The sequence below is a fragment of the Branchiostoma lanceolatum genome, chromosome 11 (genome assembly GCF_035083965.1).
Source record: "Branchiostoma lanceolatum isolate klBraLanc5 chromosome 11, klBraLanc5.hap2, whole genome shotgun sequence".
Taxonomy (NCBI): domain Eukaryota; kingdom Metazoa; phylum Chordata; class Leptocardii; order Amphioxiformes; family Branchiostomatidae; genus Branchiostoma; species Branchiostoma lanceolatum.
In genome coordinates, this window is record NC_089732.1 from 5,753,625 (window position 1) to 5,775,264 (window position 21,640).

General features: G+C 41.7%; 2 protein-coding genes across 11 annotated transcripts in view; one reads left to right on the top strand and one right to left on the bottom strand.

The window, feature by feature from the left end:
- Positions 1-187: 187 nt before the first annotated feature.
- LOC136444753 (SET domain-containing protein 9-like) lies at positions 188-4,492 on the top strand. The gene is made up of 6 exons (XM_066442480.1): positions 188-353; positions 964-1,649; positions 2,014-2,137; positions 2,268-2,383; positions 2,802-2,928; positions 3,435-4,492. Exons 1-6 carry the CDS (start codon positions 265-267, stop codon positions 3,520-3,522), a joined length of 1,230 nt encoding a protein of 409 aa, XP_066298577.1. The 5' UTR covers positions 188-264; the 3' UTR covers positions 3,523-4,492.
- LOC136444752 (microtubule-associated serine/threonine-protein kinase 2-like) overlaps positions 3,884-21,640 on the bottom strand; it is a 79,108-nt gene continuing 61,351 nt past the window's right edge. For 7 of the 10 annotated variants that reach the window (XM_066442473.1, XM_066442474.1, XM_066442472.1 and 4 more), the window contains 15 exons: positions 20,760-20,936; positions 19,177-19,272; positions 18,897-19,029; positions 16,708-16,850; positions 16,315-16,406; positions 15,881-16,055; positions 14,868-15,222; positions 14,008-14,118; positions 12,776-13,000; positions 11,835-12,336; positions 11,257-11,407; positions 10,630-10,650; positions 9,151-9,301; positions 8,366-8,577; positions 3,884-7,916 (listed from right to left, as the gene is read on the bottom strand). In XM_066442473.1, the coding sequence (XP_066298570.1) occupies positions 6,831-7,916; positions 8,366-8,577; positions 9,151-9,301; positions 10,630-10,650; positions 11,257-11,407; positions 11,835-12,336; positions 12,776-13,000; positions 14,008-14,118; positions 14,868-15,222; positions 15,881-16,055; positions 16,315-16,406; positions 16,708-16,850; positions 18,897-19,029; positions 19,177-19,272; positions 20,760-20,936 (3,630 nt within the window). In that variant the 3' untranslated portion in view covers positions 3,884-6,830. The remainder of the gene's footprint in view (positions 7,917-8,365; positions 8,578-9,150; positions 9,302-10,629; positions 10,651-11,256; positions 11,408-11,834; positions 12,337-12,775; positions 13,001-14,007; positions 14,119-14,867; positions 15,223-15,880; positions 16,056-16,314; positions 16,407-16,707; positions 16,851-18,896; positions 19,030-19,176; positions 19,273-20,759; positions 20,937-21,640) is intronic. The other 3 variants (XM_066442471.1, XM_066442478.1, XM_066442470.1) reach the window with 2 other exon arrangements.

Sequence of the window (21,640 nt, forward strand, 5' to 3'; positions counted from 1 at the left end):
ATCTTTTAGGTTGAAATAAATAGCTATATTAATGATTAAAGGTAATTTTACGATTAAATTTTATCAAATGATATTAATTTGATATATTTCGTGATCAATTTGAAGTTGTATTTATCAAGTCGCCCTTCAATGTAATGGTATACTCTAAAGGTGAAAGGTCATAGTTTGAAAAATGGCGCAAGGTGGCCATGGACTGTATTGAAGATGTCTAAATCATTTGCCTCCGCGTTTGCCGTTTTCGATACCTTTTGGGCAAGTCATTAAATGGGAGGTTGGGTTAGGAGACTCCAGGCCCGCTGGCAGGCCTACCGGTACCGGTTTGTGCCGTGGATCGCCATGAACTTGAAGGACAGGTTAGACTTGAAGTTGTGTCGTCTGTAGTTTGCACCTTTAATTTTATCATATCAGCAAGAGATGTAGTAGTATTAAAGGCCTTGTATTAGAGGTATGATTTGGAGTGTGATCTATAGCTTCATCATTCATGTCCACCTTCAGGCTTGTCCTCCCAACGACCTACAGGTCAAGGGACTAGCTATAGGTAGGTAAAACTAAAAGGTAAGGTTAAGCAGTCATCCTCAATTGAGGTGAAGCATGATGCTTTTTCAAGTAGCTAATGGTAGTGAAATGCGGCTTCACCACAGCTTGCATTTTTGGCCAAGCACACCGGGTCACCCCTACTCTTCTCGATAAGTATGTTGGGTTCTTTTATGTGCAGAGGTTTGAGGCTTACGCCTGAAGCTCCCTCATACACGGGGCTGGCGGCTTTACGTCACCATCCGAAATGACGAATGCAATCCCTTACAACACGTCCGAGCTGAGCCGACCCCTAGGAATTCACAGAAAATCCACAGAATTTGATCCAGATGGCGAAGCAGCGAGGTTGCGTTACCGCTTTCGCCACGGGGACATGTGGTACCGAAATGTATTTACATGTACTTCACTACTATAATTTTGTTCCTACAGGAAGTTGCGGTCTGTTCCAAAAGGCACCCAGGACAAGATCATCCCAGACTCCGCTGTCTTGTCAACCCTGGTGGAGTTTTTCAGTGCCCTGGATGGAGGCCGAGCAAACTGTAACCCACTTGCTACTTCCAACAGAATAGACACCCCCTCACAGCCTGCCAACAAACTACAGTCATACCGCAGCACTTGTGATATTCTAAACAATACACTTGGAAATATAGACCATGACAGAACTTATGACTACAATTCAATCCATGGATCAAGGATGCAAATTGCTTTTATAGAGGGTGTATTGTCTCAAATCTCTGCCATACCTAATTTGCAAAAGAGAAATGTTCAAGAACATTTTGTATCCCAAAATGATAATATCCGAAGCATGCCTAGTTGCAATACTGATGATGGTAAACTTTTATGGAATGAAATGAACTGCCATCCTATGATCAAGACATACAAAACAGCATCCAGAAGTGATAATGAGACAAGACAAAAAGGAATTCTGAAAAGGAAATATAGAACTGAAGCAACTGTCCCTCCCGTGGAGAGATACCAGCATGGTTTGCAGGTGATGTTGAAGACCCTGGGGTTCTGTACTGAGAGAAGAGAGAGTAGTGTAGTTGGAGCAGGGAGAGGAGTGTTTGTGACAAGGGGAAAGGTGCCTGCTGAAACTGTAGTTTCCATGTATCCAGGTAGGGGGTGTTGCTTGAAATCTATTTCATTTTGTGAATTCGTGTTGTCGAATCAACTTTCCATGGATTATCTGCCATTGTTTGGATGTTCCTAGAACTACAAAGGCCTTAGCCTCCATTGATTGATTGATTAATAGTTGTTCTATATTTCTGACTTTGATTCTCTATCTTTCTTCAGGTACAATGTTCAAGGAACAGCAAAGACCTGATAGCCTGAGTGTCATCCTGTTCCAGTTCCAGGCTCTACCTTCACCAAACAGCCTGGAACTGAAACAGGGTGACACTCAGGCTAAAGACCTGAGCCTTCATTGATTCATTAATCAACAAATGTTTCATATTTCTTTGATTCTCCATCTTTCTTCAGGTACGATGTATTATCCCTTTGAACCCATCCTCCTGCAGTCCATTGCTAACCCGTTTGTGTTCCGCTGTATTGATGGTGTCTTCATTGACGGCAATGATCGTAACTTCTCAAAGATGATCTACAGGTATATATTTTGCTGTTTTTAAAACTTTTTAGTTCATGTCCCCTTTCCTACACAGTAATTTGCTTTTGCAGACCAGTCATAATTTTCTTCAGCAAGGAAGTAGAAATTTCAGCAGCCGGTTTTGTTCCAGGTCTTGTGCTGGACGCGACCGGATTGGACCGTACTTAACCTGTGACCGGTCCTGGCTGACGCCATACCCCAAAAATCCCCTGGCCGTGGGACAATATGTAAACAACCAGTCTGCAGGTCAGGGGTCGTTTTTCTTTACTAGTAAAAAACAAGGTTATGTTATAAGTGCCATTTGTGGACAGATCCATACATAGTAGGTGGGTGGGGAAAATCAAGTCTGATGATGGCCTTCCTAGCGACCTTCTATGATACTGCAGCGGAATGTCCTGTTTTAATATCGTGTTCTCGACAAGCTATCATATAATGGTCTTAAGTTGTGAATGGTAGATAGCTTGTTTCTTAAGTGACACTTTCATTTTCTTCCGTACATATGATTATGTGTAAAGATGGTCATATCAGTAAAGATAGCCTTTTAAAACCATGGCACTTTCCGTGTTCCTTTTACATGTATATCCGGAGAGCAACAGTGTTTAAAGCAAAACTTTATCATGCAATTCTGTATTGCATATCTTACTAGTCCTATTTTCCCACCAAGGTCACCCAGCCAATGTTGCCTACCAGGAGTATAACATCAAAGTGGACTTCCCATTCTCACTGAGGAAATATCTCCCAAACATCCACTATAGCCCCAACCTACAGACTTCTCAGGATGCAGGCTACAGGTTTGTGTTAGGGTTGGCACAAAATAGTTAAGCAGATCTTTCGGTGGCAAAGACTGTATCCAACTGGCAAAAGGAGTTTTAATCACCATTAAGATATATCAGCACTCAAACAAGGAGGAGCATTTCTCAGTGGTGAATGGAATTCCTTTTGCCAGGTGGATACAGTCTTTGCCACCAAAAGATCTGCTTGGAGATCCACTATAGCCCCAACCTACAGACTTCTCGGGATGCAGGCTACAGGTTTGTGTTAGGGTTGGCACAAAATATTCATCTTCATATTCTTTTCTTTCGGTGGCAAACATATCCAACTGGCAAAAGGAGTTTTATTTGCCACCGAGATCTGCCAGCACTGACTTTTTCCAGTTGGATACGGTCTTTGCCATCAAAAGATCTGCTTGAAGATTAACAGAATACCATTTTACTTGTCGGTTTTCAAGTGTCTTGTCTCATTTGATTTAAGATGTTGGCAATGTTTTATGGAATCACATTTTGTTTCTCTGTTGCAGGTCAATAAGAGTGGTGGTGCTGGTGTCTTTACGTGACATCGAAGCAGGGGAGGAACTCTTTTCATCATACTTCACCCTAGTGGAATAAATCACTTGAAAAGTCCTCAAAGTGACTAGTGCAATCTGCCTTCAGTTCTACCCATAGTGCCAAGCATCTCCCAGGATGCAGTGGGATCAGTGAAAAGCAGGGCTGTCTCCAGCTTTCATTTTCAATGTTGTTAATTTTTGTTGTTAAATCTGTCATTCTAAGCTTACAAAAATATGTTTTCATCAATTGAAGAAGTTCAGATCTTTGGGACGGATGGGGTGAAATTTTGCCTCGTATTAACAAGCAAACTTCTGTCCTGGGACAGACAGTGCTGGAGACAATCCTAGTGAAAAGGACAAACGAAAATGAAACAGGAACGTCTAGACTTGTCTGACAATATCAAGCAGAAAAAACAAGAACATTTCTCTCACCACAGCACTTTATTGATTCATAGATTCTCCACTTTCCCATAATATTAATATGCACAGTACAAAGCACCTATGGCCATATTGAATCATTGTACAGGGGTCAGTAGTATCAAAGTTACCTATATACACAAAGTAAGATGGAACCACCTCACGTTTAAACTCAGGAATAACAGAGCAAAATTGTGTCGCTCTCAATATTTGCACATTGATATTGAATATGCTTGATAACTCTTCTATCCACCACCAATAGATATTTTACGTAGTACCACCAACATTTTTCACAAGAAAATCTATATTGTACATACATGTACAGTGATACTATAGCAAATGCAGCACATCTCTTGGGGTATGAGCAAATTGGAACTTACATTACACAACTAAATTGTAATTACAGAAAACGTGTGTTTTTCCTAAAGCCTCTTACGTTCTAGACTTTCAGTACACTTCAGATGTATACACCATTTCAGCACCGTACTTCCTTTGCACTGAATCTGTCCGTGTCGCTTACAGTGTAAGAGCTTAGAATCGCCAGTTTCTACAGTGAACAAACTTCCTGGCAGAATAAAATCATTTTCTGGTGTATTGACTACCATACTGATCAACTGTGTGTTTTACAATGAAGATTCTCTTACTACAGTAGCAAAGTAGAGCAATAGAAAAGTTTAAAAAGAGGTAAAATCAGGCAAACATATGACAGTCAGCAACCAAGGCCAGTTAACGTTTCATCGGTTACTTCTTCAGTCTTTGACATCGTTACGCCTATGGGCAGGAATGTTAGGTCGATTAGTTGCATAGCAGTAGAAGAACAACATCAAGAACACCCAAATTTCAGCAGCACAGCACATATCAGGAACCCAACACACACGCACACTGCCTGGGGAACCCTGTATTATGGATACAAAACCTACAATGTACATCTCAGACCTCACACAAGGCATTTGTGTGTGGACACGAACTTGGCCTATCTTGCCAAGGAAAACATTTACACTACATTTTCCTATATATCTTCTGTTACGTTAGACCACCACAATAGTCTGTCCTTTCGGCCATGCATTGGCCCTATCTTGTTGTGAAAGTCTGTAGTACTGTTAAGTGCCTATTAAGATTTTCCGGAATAGATGTTGTTTCAGTAGTAATACTAAGTACTTTCTCTCGTCACAACATGCCTGATGTACTAGGAGTTTATATATTTGCACCGAAAAAAACAACACTAGTTAAAGTAGAGTAAAGCTTTGTTCTTGTACAGAGCTGTTCTATAACACTTTTCTTAAACAGGAATTTAATCTTTGCAGCATTATTTATGGTCATTGGCATGCAAGCAGCTGAGCAAAGGCTATAAAAGATGGAGGCACTGTCTTTGTCACACTCTTCTGCATTGACTGGTTGCACTGAAATGATGAGATCAACAGTTTTTGAAAAACCATCACTTCTATAAGGATTTAAGATAGATGTGAGAAAAATGCTACAATCATATCTCTTTAAACCCTTGCTATGATGGTTTTAGGTCTTGCAATTTTCTTGATCATAGAAAGCTGTGAACCAACATAAATGAATATGAAAAGTCAAAACCTTCCTGTAATGTAATAACAAACCAAGAAAATGCATAATGCCATAAAGCCAAAATGATGACTATAGGGTTTAACAAGTAGGTTCAGGGCAAAGACAACAGTGCCTACATCTTCAAATGCCTCGTCTGAGTTAACTTCAACACTACACCAGTAAATTGCACATGGATTGCTCTCACGTGTTACACCCACCATTGCAATGATCTACAGAAGTACAGGTGTTCTAAAAGCCTACACAGATTTACATGTATCATTCTTTGCAGTATTAGGCATAGTTCCTAAGGAAAATGCACCACAGACACAGATCTTATAAGGGGAGTGGGGAGAGATACGAATGTAAATACAGAACATCCACAGCTTCTGAAGAGACAAGGAATGAACTACAGTTGGAATGGTAGTTACTTTAGTGTAGCGTATTTGGGCATTTTCGTTAACGTATCTCGTAACTTTCTGTACAATCTCAGCACCTTTCCCTTGCACAGTAAACTTCCATGTTGTACTGGACTCACCAAGCAGCTTAATAAATATTTTTTCTTGACTGAAACCCTTTACATGTTCATTGGCCCTTGCATGTCATGCTAGGGTACATACAAGCAAGATAAACTGTAACAGTTACATTTTCCCTAAAATGCTGTTGAAACAGGTGGTCTTCAACAGCAATGACGAAGGACCTCTTCATGTTACATTAAGGGTAAGCCAAGGGATCATACATGTAGGCTACTTGACGTACTGTCTTACCTTATGCCATGAATCAAGGCCTTTACAAAGGCCACATATTACTCAAAAAGCATTACTTCCTCTGGGACAAGTTTGAGCTAAGCTTGTTCAAACCAAAAAGGCAAACTTAAGCTTCAGATAGTGTTTTTTGGCCACATTGTTTGAGAGGTGTTTTTAACAACCTGTTTCCATCTGCATGCAGTTTGGCTTTATTGTGCCAAAGGAAGAAATGCTCATCAGATATTAGTTTTTCAAATCTGGCTTCACTCCTCTTGAAGACTACACTCCATGACGCCTCTTTATCACATGCTCCTCAATGGCACCACAATTGCCTCTCGATGCCATCGTCAGTGGCTTGACCAAGTTATTTTCCTCGCCTCTGTACAATCAGCAGCTCCTGCGCTATACAGCAGTTCCCTTTGTGTGAAAAAAAATATTTACAGAAAAACACTCAGAATGTAGCAGCCTCCAGCTGCAACCGTGCAAGATGCCCCAGTCTGCACTTTTGGAGCAGGCTTTATCCATGGTGTAGAGAGCACAGATGTAAATGCAGGGTCAGTCACGATGTATCTAAACACCGTACTTGAACTGTCACGCTGGAAGAATGTCAAAATGAATTTTCAGACACGTTACAAACAGTTATTTACGGAATATGCGTCTATTTGTCACTCTTGTCGCTCGACTCGCCGCTGGATTTGAAGAGTTGCTTTCTCTCCTGCCACAAGCTTTTGCTATCGCGCTTGCCACTCCCTTTCCTCTTGGCACCGCTGGAGTAGGTTTCGTCCCCGCTGCCTCCGCTGACACTCGTCCCACTGCCGCTGGCAGAGCTCAGAGGTTTATCTGGGGACAGGGCCCTTCGTAGAAGGGGCGACCCCGGCGGGTCCGCACTCTTTGGTCTTGTCACGTGCTTCCCACTGGGCGTAGCGACAGTGACTGTCGTCGCACTGTGAACGGGGAAGGACTGCGTCGTGTTCGAGATTCCCGGATGGTTACTGACGAGCGTCAGCGGGCTTGGGCTCCGCGTGGGCGACGTTGCACTAGGAGAGGGCGACGGCGTCCTCGCCAGCGGTGACAGCGGGATGTGTCCTACCGACTTCCTCCGTGGGGAGCGGAATGTTCTGGCCAGTTTGTGACTCAGTCCGTGTAGCGAGCTGGGACGGGGGAAGTGCGCAGAGTTGGCCGGAGAGTTGGGGACGCTGGAGCTGGGGGAGCTGCTCTGGGAGGAGTTCGTCGTCGTCGAGTGAGCAGAGTCGGGCGGTGAGCGGTAGTGAGGGGGAGACCTGGGGGACTTCTGCGGTCGTGTCGGCGATCCCGGCAGGCTTTCGTTCGACGACAACGACCGGCTGAGAAACCCCACGCTCTTGCTCTGCGTCAGGGTGGGGATGCCGTGTCGATGCTTCTCCACCTGCGGGTGCATGTGGTGGAAGTCCGTGCTCCCCCTCTTACTGCTCAGTCTTCTGAAGATGGAGCTACGCCGCTTCTTCTCTGCGCCGCCCTCCTTCTTCCACTTCTTCTTCCGTCTCCGCATCATCTTGGAGGCGGACGGAACCCTCTTCCTCCCGCCTGCCTTTATGGAGGTTTTCTCCAGGGGGCAGGCCTGGATGGTGACCTTGTTGCCATCCCTCAGGATGAGCTGTACGACCTGGGTGTGCAGGAGACCCTGCACGGGCTCGTTGTTGACCTGGGTTATGAGGTCGCCTGGTCTCAGCCCCGCGGCGTATGCTGGTCCCTTCTCATCAACGGCCTGCAAAAAAAAAATAGACAGTCAGCACAATTGTTCAGCAATTTCTGGGCAAAAGGAGTATATTCTTGAAATACATGTAAGACCCATATGCACTTTGGGTTAATACACTGTCAGGTATCTTTATGGTGCCGTTCTCGCTCCACAACTTACATATGCATTTTCCTTCTGACTTATCTTTCGCCTACTATTTTCAACTTTAAGACATTAACCTGGCAAAAATCATTCCTTCATGAAAATGTATTAAGGATTTTAAAATATTGGTCAAACTGCCTGACGGCAAACTAGAGAACAAAATTAACCGTTCTTTTTACCACAGTGACTGAAAAATGGTTAACATAACAGCATACCTGGTCCAGTACTTGTAACTGGTACTTCACACCCAGTGACATATATGTATGTATTAAAAGAAAGGTCAAAACTAGCAGTTAAAAGAACTGTTCTCTACCCACCATGACTAGATGGTGCACAGTGTAGACATCACTGTCTCCCATGTACACCCGGATGGCGCGCAGGGTGAAGCCGAACCCCCGGGGCCCCTTCTTGATGACGATGGGGGCCTTCAGGCTCTCCAGCAGGGGCGAGTACTCCCTTGTTGGGGACACGTCGCGAGAGCTGGGGGTGGAGCTGGGGGACTGCAGGGGCTGGGGCAGACCTTTCTCATCTGGAAGTAAAAACGGGACATCTTCAGTTCCTTTCTTTTCATCACAGTAATGGCAATTTCTACTTTCTGTGAATAATTTACTGGTGCTTCATCTACAGATTCTAACAGAAATCAACATTGTTCCACTATAATCCAACAGTTCTGACCTATAAAAAACAGAAACATGACGAAAATTCAGGTGTACATACACTGACAAATAAATAACTTGTGGCAACAATCAATAATATCTATCTTGCAAAACAAGGTATAAAGTTTCCCACTTTTTGTTGTGCTCACATAGTTTGTTCTTATTTTAGTGTTGCATTTTTTTCTTTAATCTATGTACTACTTACATATTTAACAAAGGCAATAAATTTATGGATAGATAGATTAGATGACTCACGGTTTTTATATACTGTATATATTTTTTACCTAACAGGATAATGACATTTTAAATGACTGGTGTCTCTCTTGATAAGTCTCCCAGCAATACATTCAATGGGTTATCAATATCCAAGTACATGTAGTGTCCCTTTGTGAAATGATACCAGATTTGCACCTTTTTCCAAAATAACAGGTATTAACCATGATTACCTGAGGGTATAAGCAGAGACAGTGCTGTAGCAGAGGCTGACTTGATCATGGGGATGTTCCGTCCAGCCACCCTGTTCACCAGGTCTATCAGCTCACGGTCCCCACTGGGCTTCCTGTGTCGAATGTCTGGGACAGGTAGCTCGATGGGCTCCTGTGGTTTAAGGAAGAAAGTTTTGCAGTTACCAACACTTTCAAGACATCTTTGTACCGTCACACAGCACAACAATCGATTGGCAGCATTTTCAGCAGTAATACATCCAAATTGTGCAACATACAGTACACAAAAGCAGCGGCTTGTAAACCAACCCTAAGACATAATCAACCAAAAGTCCTTTCCATCATCAATTTTCTGCGAAAGAGAGCTATTAGAAATTAACTGGTCTGCTAAGAACCAATTGAAAACTCAACCTAAAGTGCCGATGTGATCATCCTTGCACAGTTTGAGCAGCACTGCATTTTATCTTCCTACTCAAGAAAAGTAAAACCCCTTGAATTGAAATAGGACAAATTAAAGGATTGTCTAATAAGATACACTTAGTCTAGTGGTTTGTGTCTTTTGTTCAAGTTAAGTGAGATGTTGGCAGACAGGGTAATTTTCACATGGGAAAATCTGTGTTTTTTAAAAATACTGCCACGCCTGTACAAGGATTTAGTGATAGTGGTAACATACACTGTGGTTGTTAGATTAGTGATATTCTTCAAATCGAGGAAGAAGCCACGATGCTAATGAAAAGATGTATTCAGTGCAAGTCTAGATTCTGTCCTGCATCCATCTAACCAATCCAACCAGCCCCTCTGGGTTTGAATGACAAATCGTGGAGGTTCAGTTACATTTTCAGACGGTACTCAAGCATGTGTAGTGAGTTGTTATGGTTAGTGCCCAACGTTCACTGCATCTCACCACGTACAGTATAGTATATCATCACTCCCAGTCCATTAAGACACTTTGGAGTGAACAAAATGCATTAGTCGGTCAGAAGGGACTTCATTTTCCAAGGACGAGAGGGGGGGGGGGCACTGCTACTGCCGCTAATGTTTCCAAAAGTCACAAAAACACTTGAGACCGGCTGACAGTAGGTGTAGAAAAGTAAGACAACAATATAATGGGCCAGGGCACACTCATGGGACCACAAGGGCACTCCTTTTCAGTGAGGCTCCATGAATTATGGGCTTGAGAAGAACCCTTTGGGCAATTCTGTTCTCGACAGTGTTAATGTACTGCGACTTTGGGTGCGCCACTGTACTTTGATAAAAGCCAGAGAAACATTCCTTTCTTCGAATACCCTCCCATGTTGCTACACCATCTTGTAGAGTAGACTCAAAGCATGCCGTTAAATGTCAAACCGTTCCCAGATGGAAATGTCGGCAAAGAAAGTGCGTGACAGTTTTGTAAAACCAAGGAAGACGTTACTACGCAAACTCAGAAGGCACCCAACGCCACCACTAACACGGCACAACACATCCACATCATGCACTCACCCTAGCTGGTTTTCCTTTCTTCTGTAAGGTGCAGGGGAATAGAGAAGATGCTGAGTTAGGCTCGGGCATGCTGGTATTGAATGTACATTGCATTTTAACCCTGTGGTTGCTAGGGAAGACTACAAATGCAAACCAAGACACCTATACTATGAACACACACACAAGTTCCTCCATCAAGGAGTGGTAACTTGGTTACACCATAAGTAAGCTACTGGCCTTCTATTACACTTATTCCTACTACATGTACATGTAGATTCACACAAATATGGCACATAATATTGTTGCTATGTTTATGAACGTCAAACATCCAGGTTAACAATACATAAACTTTAAGACAATTCAACTGCATACAATTTTGAGATTTACCTCTGGATGTAAATCTCAGAATCTTATCCAGTTGTAGAGTTTTCATTGTCTTTAAACACTGTTGCTGTACAAAGTCTTCAAAAAAGGTCAGATCTGATCATGATATGAAAGTTAAAACTTATACCATATTTTCAAGCAATAAATTGTACACGTTGCGTGAAATAGTTCATCATCGTGGTTGCTACTTCCATATGTAAATGTAAAACATTTTCAGCAATAGATGATTAATATGTTTGTTTGTTTGTTTGTTTGTGTTCTTACCAAGAAGCAACTGTCGTCATCCTCCATGGAGATGGCCAGTCTGGGGAGGGCATCCCGCGAGCTGAACCGTCTCCGGCGAACCGTGATGGGAGGCGAGCTCTCGCTCTCCGTCTGGGAGGAGTCCGTCGCTCGTGGTCTGAACTTTGGCGTGCTGAAAGAGTCATGACATTATGAATGGGACTCTGTGTTAAACACCATCCTCTACGGACAGGTAATAGCCTCACACATGCTGGCACTGGTCCAAGTAAAATTACCAAGAGTCACATCATGAGTAAAAGCCAGATTAGAAGTGTAGAGATTCCAACAGTACCTACCTTTCATTCAAGATGAGTGCTTTTAATTTTCATTTTGAATTAATCTAAAACTATAAAACCCAAAATCATTTTTTTTCTTCCTTAATTTTCATGACAAAGAGTCATGTCAAGTGAAACCCAGACTAGAAATGCAGAGATTACAACTGTTACAGTAGCTGCCATTCATTCAAGAGGACTGCTTCTAATTCTAACATGCACATTGTCTCTATTGTCTGCAGGAATCCAGACACAATAAAAGAGGGTTGATGCTCCAATGACACGTACCATTCTGGGGAGCTGACACCTCCGACGGCACCAAGCTCCGCCTCCTTGTCGCTGGCCTTTGGCGTGCTCTCCCTGGGCTCCGTGCTGCCGGTACTGCTGACGCTGTCTGTCCTACCTCCCTTATCGGCGTCCCCTGGTTTGGAACTGTCTGCTACTTGCTGCTTAGACGTGTCCTCTTTGTCTGACGGTCTGTCAACCTCTCTCAGCGACGTGTCTGGTTTAGGCTCCGCTCTCTTCGTTTCTTTGGCTAGCTCTGATTCGCTCTTGCTCCTGTCCTTGATGGCCTTCCTGCGCTCGACGCCGCGGCCGCCCGTGGGCGTCTCCTCGGTGGTGAGTCTCTCCATGCTGCTGCTCTTCCCGTCCAGTGACATGGAGAGGCGGTCGGAGCTGCTGTAGCTGCGGTGGTACCGGGGGGAGCAGGACGAGAAGTTGCTCAGGTCGGGGTACTGCTCCTCCTCTGACTCACCAGACTCCATCTCGTGGTTGTATCTTTCTTGTCGAGCTGGAAGTTTGAGATGCAACATTAGGTCATTTCTATGTAAACTCCATTAACATTAATCCGCCAGGTTACATAAATCCGCCACTTTGAAAAACAGTGGGTTTAAGATTTAAGAGATCTCTAAGTGCAGCAGCCCCCAGGTATGCACAGTTTAGATATACAGGTCTGGAGTGCATTTTGCTGGGAGACGTTGGGTTGGAGATCTGTTTGGACGAATCTTTTCAGGGTGACAGAATTATGAGTAACTTAGTAGATGTCACATATAGCTGTGACATTTTACTTGGATCATACACATAATCATTTTTGTAAACCTACTGTCAAAGCTGTATCAAAATAGTACTGCCATGAAAAATCAGACTTGAATATTTTTCCTTCCATTTGACAACAAGCATCTCAACATCTTTTGCAGTTCATAACAATGATACACAACCATTCCACTTACTGTCAAAGTAACTTGTGTCCTCCTCATCGTCTAACTGGGGCACAAACTCAGCCTTCTGACGCAGCAGCATGGTCCAGTCCAGGTCGGCAAAGAACTCGTGTTCCTTGAGTTCGTACGCTCCCGTCGTGCCGAGTCTCTCCACCGGGTTCTGTTCCAGCATTCTGGTGATGAGATCCTTGGCGTCGTCTGGGGGTGCTTCTTCTCCTTCTGGCCAGACTATCTCATCTAAGGATGAACAAGCTTGATTAAATTTTTTCCGCCTATTGACCATTTACTGACAACCCATTATGTTTGTTTAGTTACTTTTGTCCATTAAGTTTGTTTTTTAATATATGATATGTCACTCCTATGTTACTGCTCTGTATTATCATTTCCTAATGTTTATATAATGGGATTTTGACCTCAGACCTCTCAAGATCATTCGTTTGTTTTTGTTTAATGATTTCAGTGTTATTGTTTGATAAATTGATTTTGTTTCTGTATGTATTCCTGTGTTTAATCATCATTACTTTATGTTATTACATTTATTCATTATCTGTATCCCTATGGGCTCTCTTGGAAATCAGCCTTTGTTTGGCTGAAGAGACTACCCATATGTTTTAAGATGAATAAATAAATAGATAAATAAAATATCGTCTTCAAATGAATTTCACTGGGATAAAAGGAATTTTGAAGGGACCAGCACAGGGCTGTCTCCAGGACCCGGGACGGAAATTTGCTTGTTGGGACAGAAAAAAATGTCACCCCATCTGTCCATAAAATCTGGAGAAACTGTACTTTTGTAAGCTTAAAATGTCTATAAAAATTAACAACACGGGCTATCAAATATTGAGAAGGACGGAAAAAAAATTTAAGCTAGAGACAGCCTTGGAACATCACAAATCATATCTCTGAGCAAATTTCTTTAAATCGCAGCTACCTGATAATAAGCAATACATAGACTTCAATTTAAGCGTAACCCTTAGGCTGCCAGTCCTGGTTTTATCAGGGATACAGAAATATGCTCTGTGTGCTGGGCCCGGCTATAACTGGGGTAGGGTACTCCCCAGAAGAAAACAGCTTTGCGTGCGTGTAGCGCTTGAGGCCCGGAAGTTAGGGCTGCCGGCTGTTTTCCGGGTTTCGTGAGGGAGGTCAGGGGTCAAACATTTTTTATCTTTACATGGCTGAAAAAGCTGGCAGGTTTAACTTAAGGGTAATAGTTGTTTGTTTGTTCATATATCATTGAAACCTACCATTGACAGCCTGTGAAAACAGCTCCTCGGGAGTTTCTCCGAAGAATGGCACACAGCCGACCAGGAACTCATACAGGATAATACCCATGGACCACCAGTCTACTGGTTTTCCTACAGGACAACAATCACAAAATTAGCAACATAGGAATAACATCTACTGGTCCTTTAAACATTAGTAGGAGACATGTACATGTAATAGCTATATGTTGATGAAGGTAAGACATCCAGGTAATAAGATATGCCAAAAATAGTTACTCAAGCAACCTGATAAAACAGTCAGATGTTTCAGACAGCATCTGCTATGATCTTTTGTCAGTGACGAAAGATAGCGCATGCTGTCCGAAACGTCTGACTGTTTCAAAATTTTATCCAGTTGCTTGAGTAACTATTTTTGGCATACAAATGTATGTAATCGCTATCTTTATCATTTTTACAAGATATCACAGTATCTTTAAACCCGGATCATAGATTGCTAAGTCTTTCATAGTCACTATCTTCTGTAAGTGTAAGACAGCATCAGTGTATATTATCTCTAGACTACCGGTTGTGTTTTTAGCAGCAAGTTACCCCCTCCACAAGTTTAACCTTTTCCCTGCTGCCTAATTCTGTAACCAATAGAGAACGCGATGCTAAGCGGCTACTTCAGTGTGCTAAATGTTAAGCAGGTCATCACGTTACAAAAGTTGAACAGGACTCACCATAACCTTGTCTCAGAAGATTTCTAAGTCTTTCAAAAACAATGTAAAACACTTTAACAGCATCTGTTTCTATTGTCTGTGGACTTCTGTGTTTTTAGCAGCATTTTGCTCCCTTCACAAGTTTAAGCAGGTCTTCATGTAAGAAAATTGACCAGGACTCACCGTAACCTTGTCTCAGGATGACCTCCGGCGCGATGTACTCGGGTGTTCCACACACCTGCTTGTCCGTGAACTGTTTGGGGTCTAAGGTGTCCTCATACAGGTTTGTGGTGAGGCTCATCAGCCCCATCTTGGACAGCCCGAAGTCCGTCAGCTTGATGTGCCCCATGGACGTGATCAAGAGGTTGTCCGGTTTCAGGTCGCGGTGGACGATGCCGTAGCTGTGGATGTATTCTACCGCCAGCACGGTCTCCGCGAAGTACATGCGGGCCATGTCGACGGGCAGGGGGCCCATGTTCTTCAGCAGGGTGGCACAGTCACCTCCTTCCACATACTCGAGCACCATACACAGGTGTTTCTAGTGGGGAAAAGAAAAAATAGAGTAGACAACAATGCCAATCATATTTAACATTGTTCAATGGAAACAACAAGAGTCTTTAGTTGGAGCCTCTCTAAATATGTTAAGTGTCTGTAGCTTCATTACCGACTTTACATTCTCAATCATTTATGAAACAGTACCAGTTTACAAGCATATAATTTCTAAGAGGGTGAGTAAAAAAGAAATGCCACTTGTATCATTTTTTTATGGAATGAGTTGAAATTTAGCACAAAGGTAAAGGCACATACATGTACATGTATCTTCTTGTGACTGAAATATCTCATTTTGTTGTTCAAATTTGTATTGAGCAACCGAGCGGATTTAAAGAATTGGTTGCCGTTGGATGTCATCAGGGTAGTGAAGTGACCAATCATCAGCAAGTTCTTTAATTTGTAATTGTACTGTTCAGTAGCAGGCCCATCTTCCAGTTTCAATCACTACAGTGTTAAACCAATAAGTTCACCAACATGTGAGTCAGTTAGTCAAGCTTGCCTAAGCTTGATGTTTCTGACTTAAAGAGAAGAGATGCTGCTTCAGTGAACGTTAGTTCAGTGCCCAGAAGTGGTTTATTTGGCCTTGCACTGAGCAAACTTGTTAGAAAAAAAATAATCAGCAAACTGTAGGATTAAATCCTTACCTTTGTTTCAAAGCTGCAGTACATGGTGACAACAAACGGGTTCTCTGCGAAAGTCAGGATGTCCCTCTCGGTGAAGGCCTGTTGGATCTGGTTCCTCAGCATCAGGTTCTGTTTGTTGATTTTCTTCAGGGCGTAGCGCATTTTGGTCTCCTTGTGTCGAACCAGGTACACCGCTCTGTGGACATAGCGGTGAATAAACCATGGGTCAATGGTTCGAATCCCACATCACATGTGCAACATATCCACGATGCGATCCTGCCCTATATGTACCGATTAAGACTTCAAATTTACAGATCTTTTCCACTTAAACCATCGATATGCAATTTAGATTGTAAGAGTATTTAGATTTCAGAGTGCTACCTAAAAACAAATACCACAAAGAAAATGCTACGTAATATCAAAATGATGAAACTTGAATGCCAAAATGAAATTACCCATAAGCTCCATTGCTGATTAATTTGACTGTCTCAAAGTCGTCTTCGCTGGGTTTCTTCTCTGTCCCCTCCAGCTTGCCGGCACAGGTAGTCTGCAATACCAAAATCAAACATAATGTTAGTAGGGGGAGCAGCTAGACAGCTAGACAAAGATGGCATTACAACTTCAACTGTTTTAGAAACTGCTCATTTTCTTAAGAATTATTGATGGACTTTTTCAATACTAATAGTTTATGATTCACGACACACAATATATAAATGATTGTATAATTATGCTTCTCTTATGGACACATCTCCACAATTCATAAAACCTTGGTAAGTAATGTAAAGCCTTTAGATTATATATAAACAACGATTTGATAGTAGCACACAATTGTTAAGGTAGTTGTTTACCTCGCTGGCTGCCTCACTTGCGGAGGTTTCATCAGTGTCCGGAGTGTCGGGTCGTCCGCTGTCTGTGTCCACATCAAAGTTGGACAAGTCGCTCATTTCTGGGATGACAAAACAGTTGTGGTTGACTTCTAACATAGGGTAGGCTGGAACCAATGATGTGCGTTTAGCTACAGTTCTATGCAGTAATGTGTTCAGGCTAGACCATCTTAAAACCTCAAGAGGGGACAGTCAGGAGTTTAAAAAAATTCATCTTCTATCAATCCAGTCATCCATTTCTTTTTGATAGCTTTCCTGACTGCCCCCCTAAATGTTTTAAATGGAATATGCCTGAGGTGAATTCCATGGTATTGCAAAAGGAGTTTTCGGCTCTTGTGTTTTACTGGCTATAATGGTGCTTGTTGTTTAGCATGCAACATGAAATGCAAGCATTAGATTATTGTTGGTAAAACTGGATGGCATGCATTCAAAATCCGTCTCACAGAAAAAATGGTATTGGTATGTATTGTGCACCTGCTATAAAAAGGAAAGATTTACAAAGAAATAGCAAAGAAGAGGTCATAGAACTTCTATATCAGAAAATACTAGCAAGCAAAACAAACAGAACTGAAAATGATCATTAGCAAAAGAAGGAAGCTTTAATTGATTTATATAACAGGATGTACGAAAATGAGCTTATCACAGGACATTATGACAGGACAGTCCAGAAACTTACCAAGGATTTCTGTGCAAAGTGGTGAGGACAGGATGCAAGGAAGAGAAAGAGAGAAGTCAGAAAGAACAGTATTAAGAGAGAGGACAGGTAGGAAAAAACACTGCTGTTTTGTTTAGAAATGACAGCAGTTTTTAACAGAGAAAATACACAATTCTAGTTCCTGCAGCTGGCATGTGCACAGGTATTAGTTCAAGCCTGTAATTTCCTGCGTTCCACCAAAAGTCTGTCTGTAATTACAAGAAACAGGTCATCTACAGACTAACCGTTCATCCTCTAATGCTTCTTTTACATGTTCAGAATGTAAATGTTTCTTCCAGTGCTTCTTTTCTGACAGGTTTTTATAGCCCTAGCGTACCTGTCTTAATACGTAGAAAAAAGGCTCACAAAATGAATGTCCAAAGTTGAAACGGTATTCAAGGCTTTTTCTGGAATATTTGGTTAGGACGGGGCTGAAGGCATCTCTATGAATAGTAATACAGTATGTAACATTGGTAGCACATATCTTTATTCATAAGGATATCTTCCGCCCCATCCTAACCAATCTTCATGGAAAAGCCTTGAATACCTATGCTTCAACTTTGCAGATTTATCCACAGAATATCTCCAGGAACATCTCTTAAGTAAGGGTTAGCCCTTAATGTCTCTTGAAGTGTGTCTCATCCATCCATCACAATTCAGAGCATTCCTTAAGGGTTTCAGCCCTTCATTTCTCACAGTGCATGTTTCACCTGTCTAAACCCCTTAAGAGCATCTTCATGTCTCTTGGCATGGATCAACCTCCCAAATTATCTTTCTGAGTACTTGTCTCTCTTGTGAGTGTCACCTATCTTCCCAGAACAGACATTAGGAGTTTCTTAACGTGTCTCAGTGTGTTTGTCACTCATTTAAGGACACAGCAGGTAAATCTTATGGATGACATCTGCATGCAGTGATTTTCACCTGATTTAAGAAAAAAACACATTCAAGAACTTTTTTTTCCTCCGGCAATGGTCACACTGATAAGAAGATACCAAAAGTGGGAAAATATGTTGTGAGGTAGCCTTGATTGTACATGTACTGTACAAGTGACACTAGTGAGGTAGCCATGACTTGAGTGTAGTTGAAGAGGTGACACCATAGCCTTGAATAAAGTTGGTAAGTGGTAGTAGGCTACCAACACCAGCATCACTTTTTGCACTTCTTAAATACAGTCCAGGAGTAAAAGACTTGGTGGCTGTGATTCCATACTACATGTGTACGTCCCTTCAATTCATAGCATCATAATAATGCTTATGGTTTTTATTTTGAAAAATTAAGTATCTGGTTTTTTTGGGGGTCTGTTTGTTTTTTATCCATGCTATCACTGTCATCAGATTTGAAGTCTGCAAAGAATTTTCTAAATTTAATTGTCATTAATACTTTTTTTGCTGTGGCTTAAAGCTATTTTCCTGTAACAGCTCTTAAAGCTTAGTACACCATCTCTGCGCCTGTGTGTCACCTGCAATAGGGTCCCTGGTGAGGCCCAGTTTGCTGATGATGTAGCGTGGGATGTCGGACGTGATGCCTTGGTTCTCTCTCGCCACTCCCTCGGCAGCCTCCAGTAGGTGGTAGAACTGCTCGGGATCAAACTCCTACCAGGGGACAAAAACATGTGATTACTTGTTAAAGGACCGTAGAGACAGAAAAAGCGATGAATAACAGCATGTGTACATTCAATCTTAGGACCAAAAGTAACCCAGAAAAACAGACAACCACACTGAAATGGCCAGAATATTTACCAGACATTCCAGGAGCCTGGCAGGTCTGGCGATGATCATGAGGAACTTCTTGATCAGGTTAACGATGTCGCCGGCAAATTCGGACCGCTCACGAGCCTGCAAAAGATGGTTGACATGTTGTTAGTGCAGTATTGAAAACCCACACAGCTATACGTTGATAAAGGGTAGACATCTAGGTAATAAGATATGCCAAAAAACAGTTACTCAAGAACTGGATAAAATCACAGGATCAAAACTTTATCCAGTTGCTTGAGTAACTGTAACTGTTTTTGGTGTATCATACAGCTACATTGTATACTCTCAGTACTAAAAAAGCTTCTATATACACATGCTTGTACAGTACAAAAAGGTATGTTCTTATAAGAAAATTATTGACTACCTATAGCCATTAAGTGTTAGAAACTATGGACAAGGTATACAAAAAATGTAAATCTAGCCCCATCATCAGAAACAGGATAAAGAAGACACCTATGATAAAGCAAAGTCCAGAATTCATGTGGTTCTGGAATTTTTGTATCAATAAATAAAGTAAAGAGCAATTTTGATTTCAGATTTCAGAGTTCTATAATTATCATAGATGTTCAATATTTATATCTGAGTAATGACTAATGATGAAGAGAAGATTCCAAAGGCTTTGACAAAGGTTCAGGGACTAATTATGCTATCTTTCCAGGCATAAGTGCGGTTCTTCGCTATGCTCAAATGTCAGGGACTACTTGTCATGTTTCCCAACCACTCTGTCTTTGAGAGCGAGCTTTCATATCGGGCACGTGCATAAGTATGTCACGCGGAGGAGTGTAATTCTGTGTCCTTCTGGGCATCAAGCACTTTGTAGTCCTCACGTGGAGGAATAAAAAGCTGTCAACGCAACCCTTCTCTCTCATCATATCAAGCCTTTGTAGTCAAAAGAAGCTAGTGGATTAAGTGATGGTGAAAAAGTAGAATTACTGGATTGTGGACAGTACTAAAAGCCAATTTTGCTGACGTGTTTTGATTCTTCAAAGCATATAACTGCCTTTGAAGTGAAAATTTATGCAGAAATGATTTCCAAAATGTAGTGTAATTGAACAGTTGATTTTGGTATAAGGGAGGATGATTGTGTAAGCTATGGCACAGAGCCTGAGTGTGTAATCTTAGAAAGTGATGCTGCCACACTTATCTGTGTAAATCTTAACTTTCATAGTACTGAAAACCATTGTACTGTCCATTGTGGTGCACTGTTGACTGTAGATCACAAATGCTACACTAAATGCTACTCAGAGTCTGTAATACCGCATGCTTCCCCATCCACACAAATAACTGTACATCACACTCATATTCCCAACAATAACCCACATCGCCTAAAATAGTTACTCAAGCAACCGGATAAGATTTTGAAGGTGTTTCAGACAGCATCCGCTATCTTTCGTCAGTGACTAAGGAAAGATCTGAGAGAACCAGGTTTTATACCAAAACTCTGAATAGATATGTTAATGAAGTGAAGACAATTTCAGACGGCTCAATAAAAAGGTAAGTCAAGACAAGGTTGTATGCTAATGACTTAATTAGCTCCTGCTGTTTTAGGAGCATCTGTCAATACTCACATCGTTCATCAGTTTCTCTAAGTTTTCCGTCAGTTCGAAGAAGTAGCGTCCAGTGATGAGGCCTTCCCGTGATTTCAGTAGACAGTCTCTGGCCAGCTCCAACACCTGGTGGTGAACAAAGCTGAACGTGCCGTCCGCATAGTTGTCATTCTTGTCTGCTATCTGGTCTATAAATTCCTATTGAAAAAAGAGACACAGGTTTTAAACATGGCACTTAATACTAAACCTAAGCAGAACTATATCTTGAGGGGTTTCTCATAAACATCTATGACTTTGATGACTTCTTAGGATTCGTGAGGTCTTTTTTAAATCCTTGACTTGAAATAGCTTGGTGCAGGATGTACAAAAATGTATGCATGGCCTGTCCCAACATCTGTGTCTAACAGGTCGCTACATGCAAGTGTAACAATTTCATTTCACATGTACAATAATTATATTGATTGGTGATGACATTAGACTCCCTACACTAAATAGATCAACTGGTTTATTCAAATTGTCTGTTTTGCAGCCAACTGGCTGAATTGCACAACAATTGACAATTTTCTTGCATGCTGTACGGCTTTCCGTTGTACATAGTGTGAGTACTAAGTGGCCCTCGCTGTAACTATAGCTGTAACAGTTTAATACAAACAATTTCCAATAATTACATTTTCAAGCAGAAACATGTCACTAACAAATACAAGATCATCTGTCATCTTGGGAACATAGTAAAAAATACACCCTAATTCTACTCAAACAGTTGATAACAGAAAGTATCACCTAAAATCAACAATAGGTGAAGTATAAAAACATATCTTATGCTTATCTATGAACATATTTCATATTTCCGAAATATACTTAAACATTAGATATAAAATCATACACAATTATTGTTACTGCTC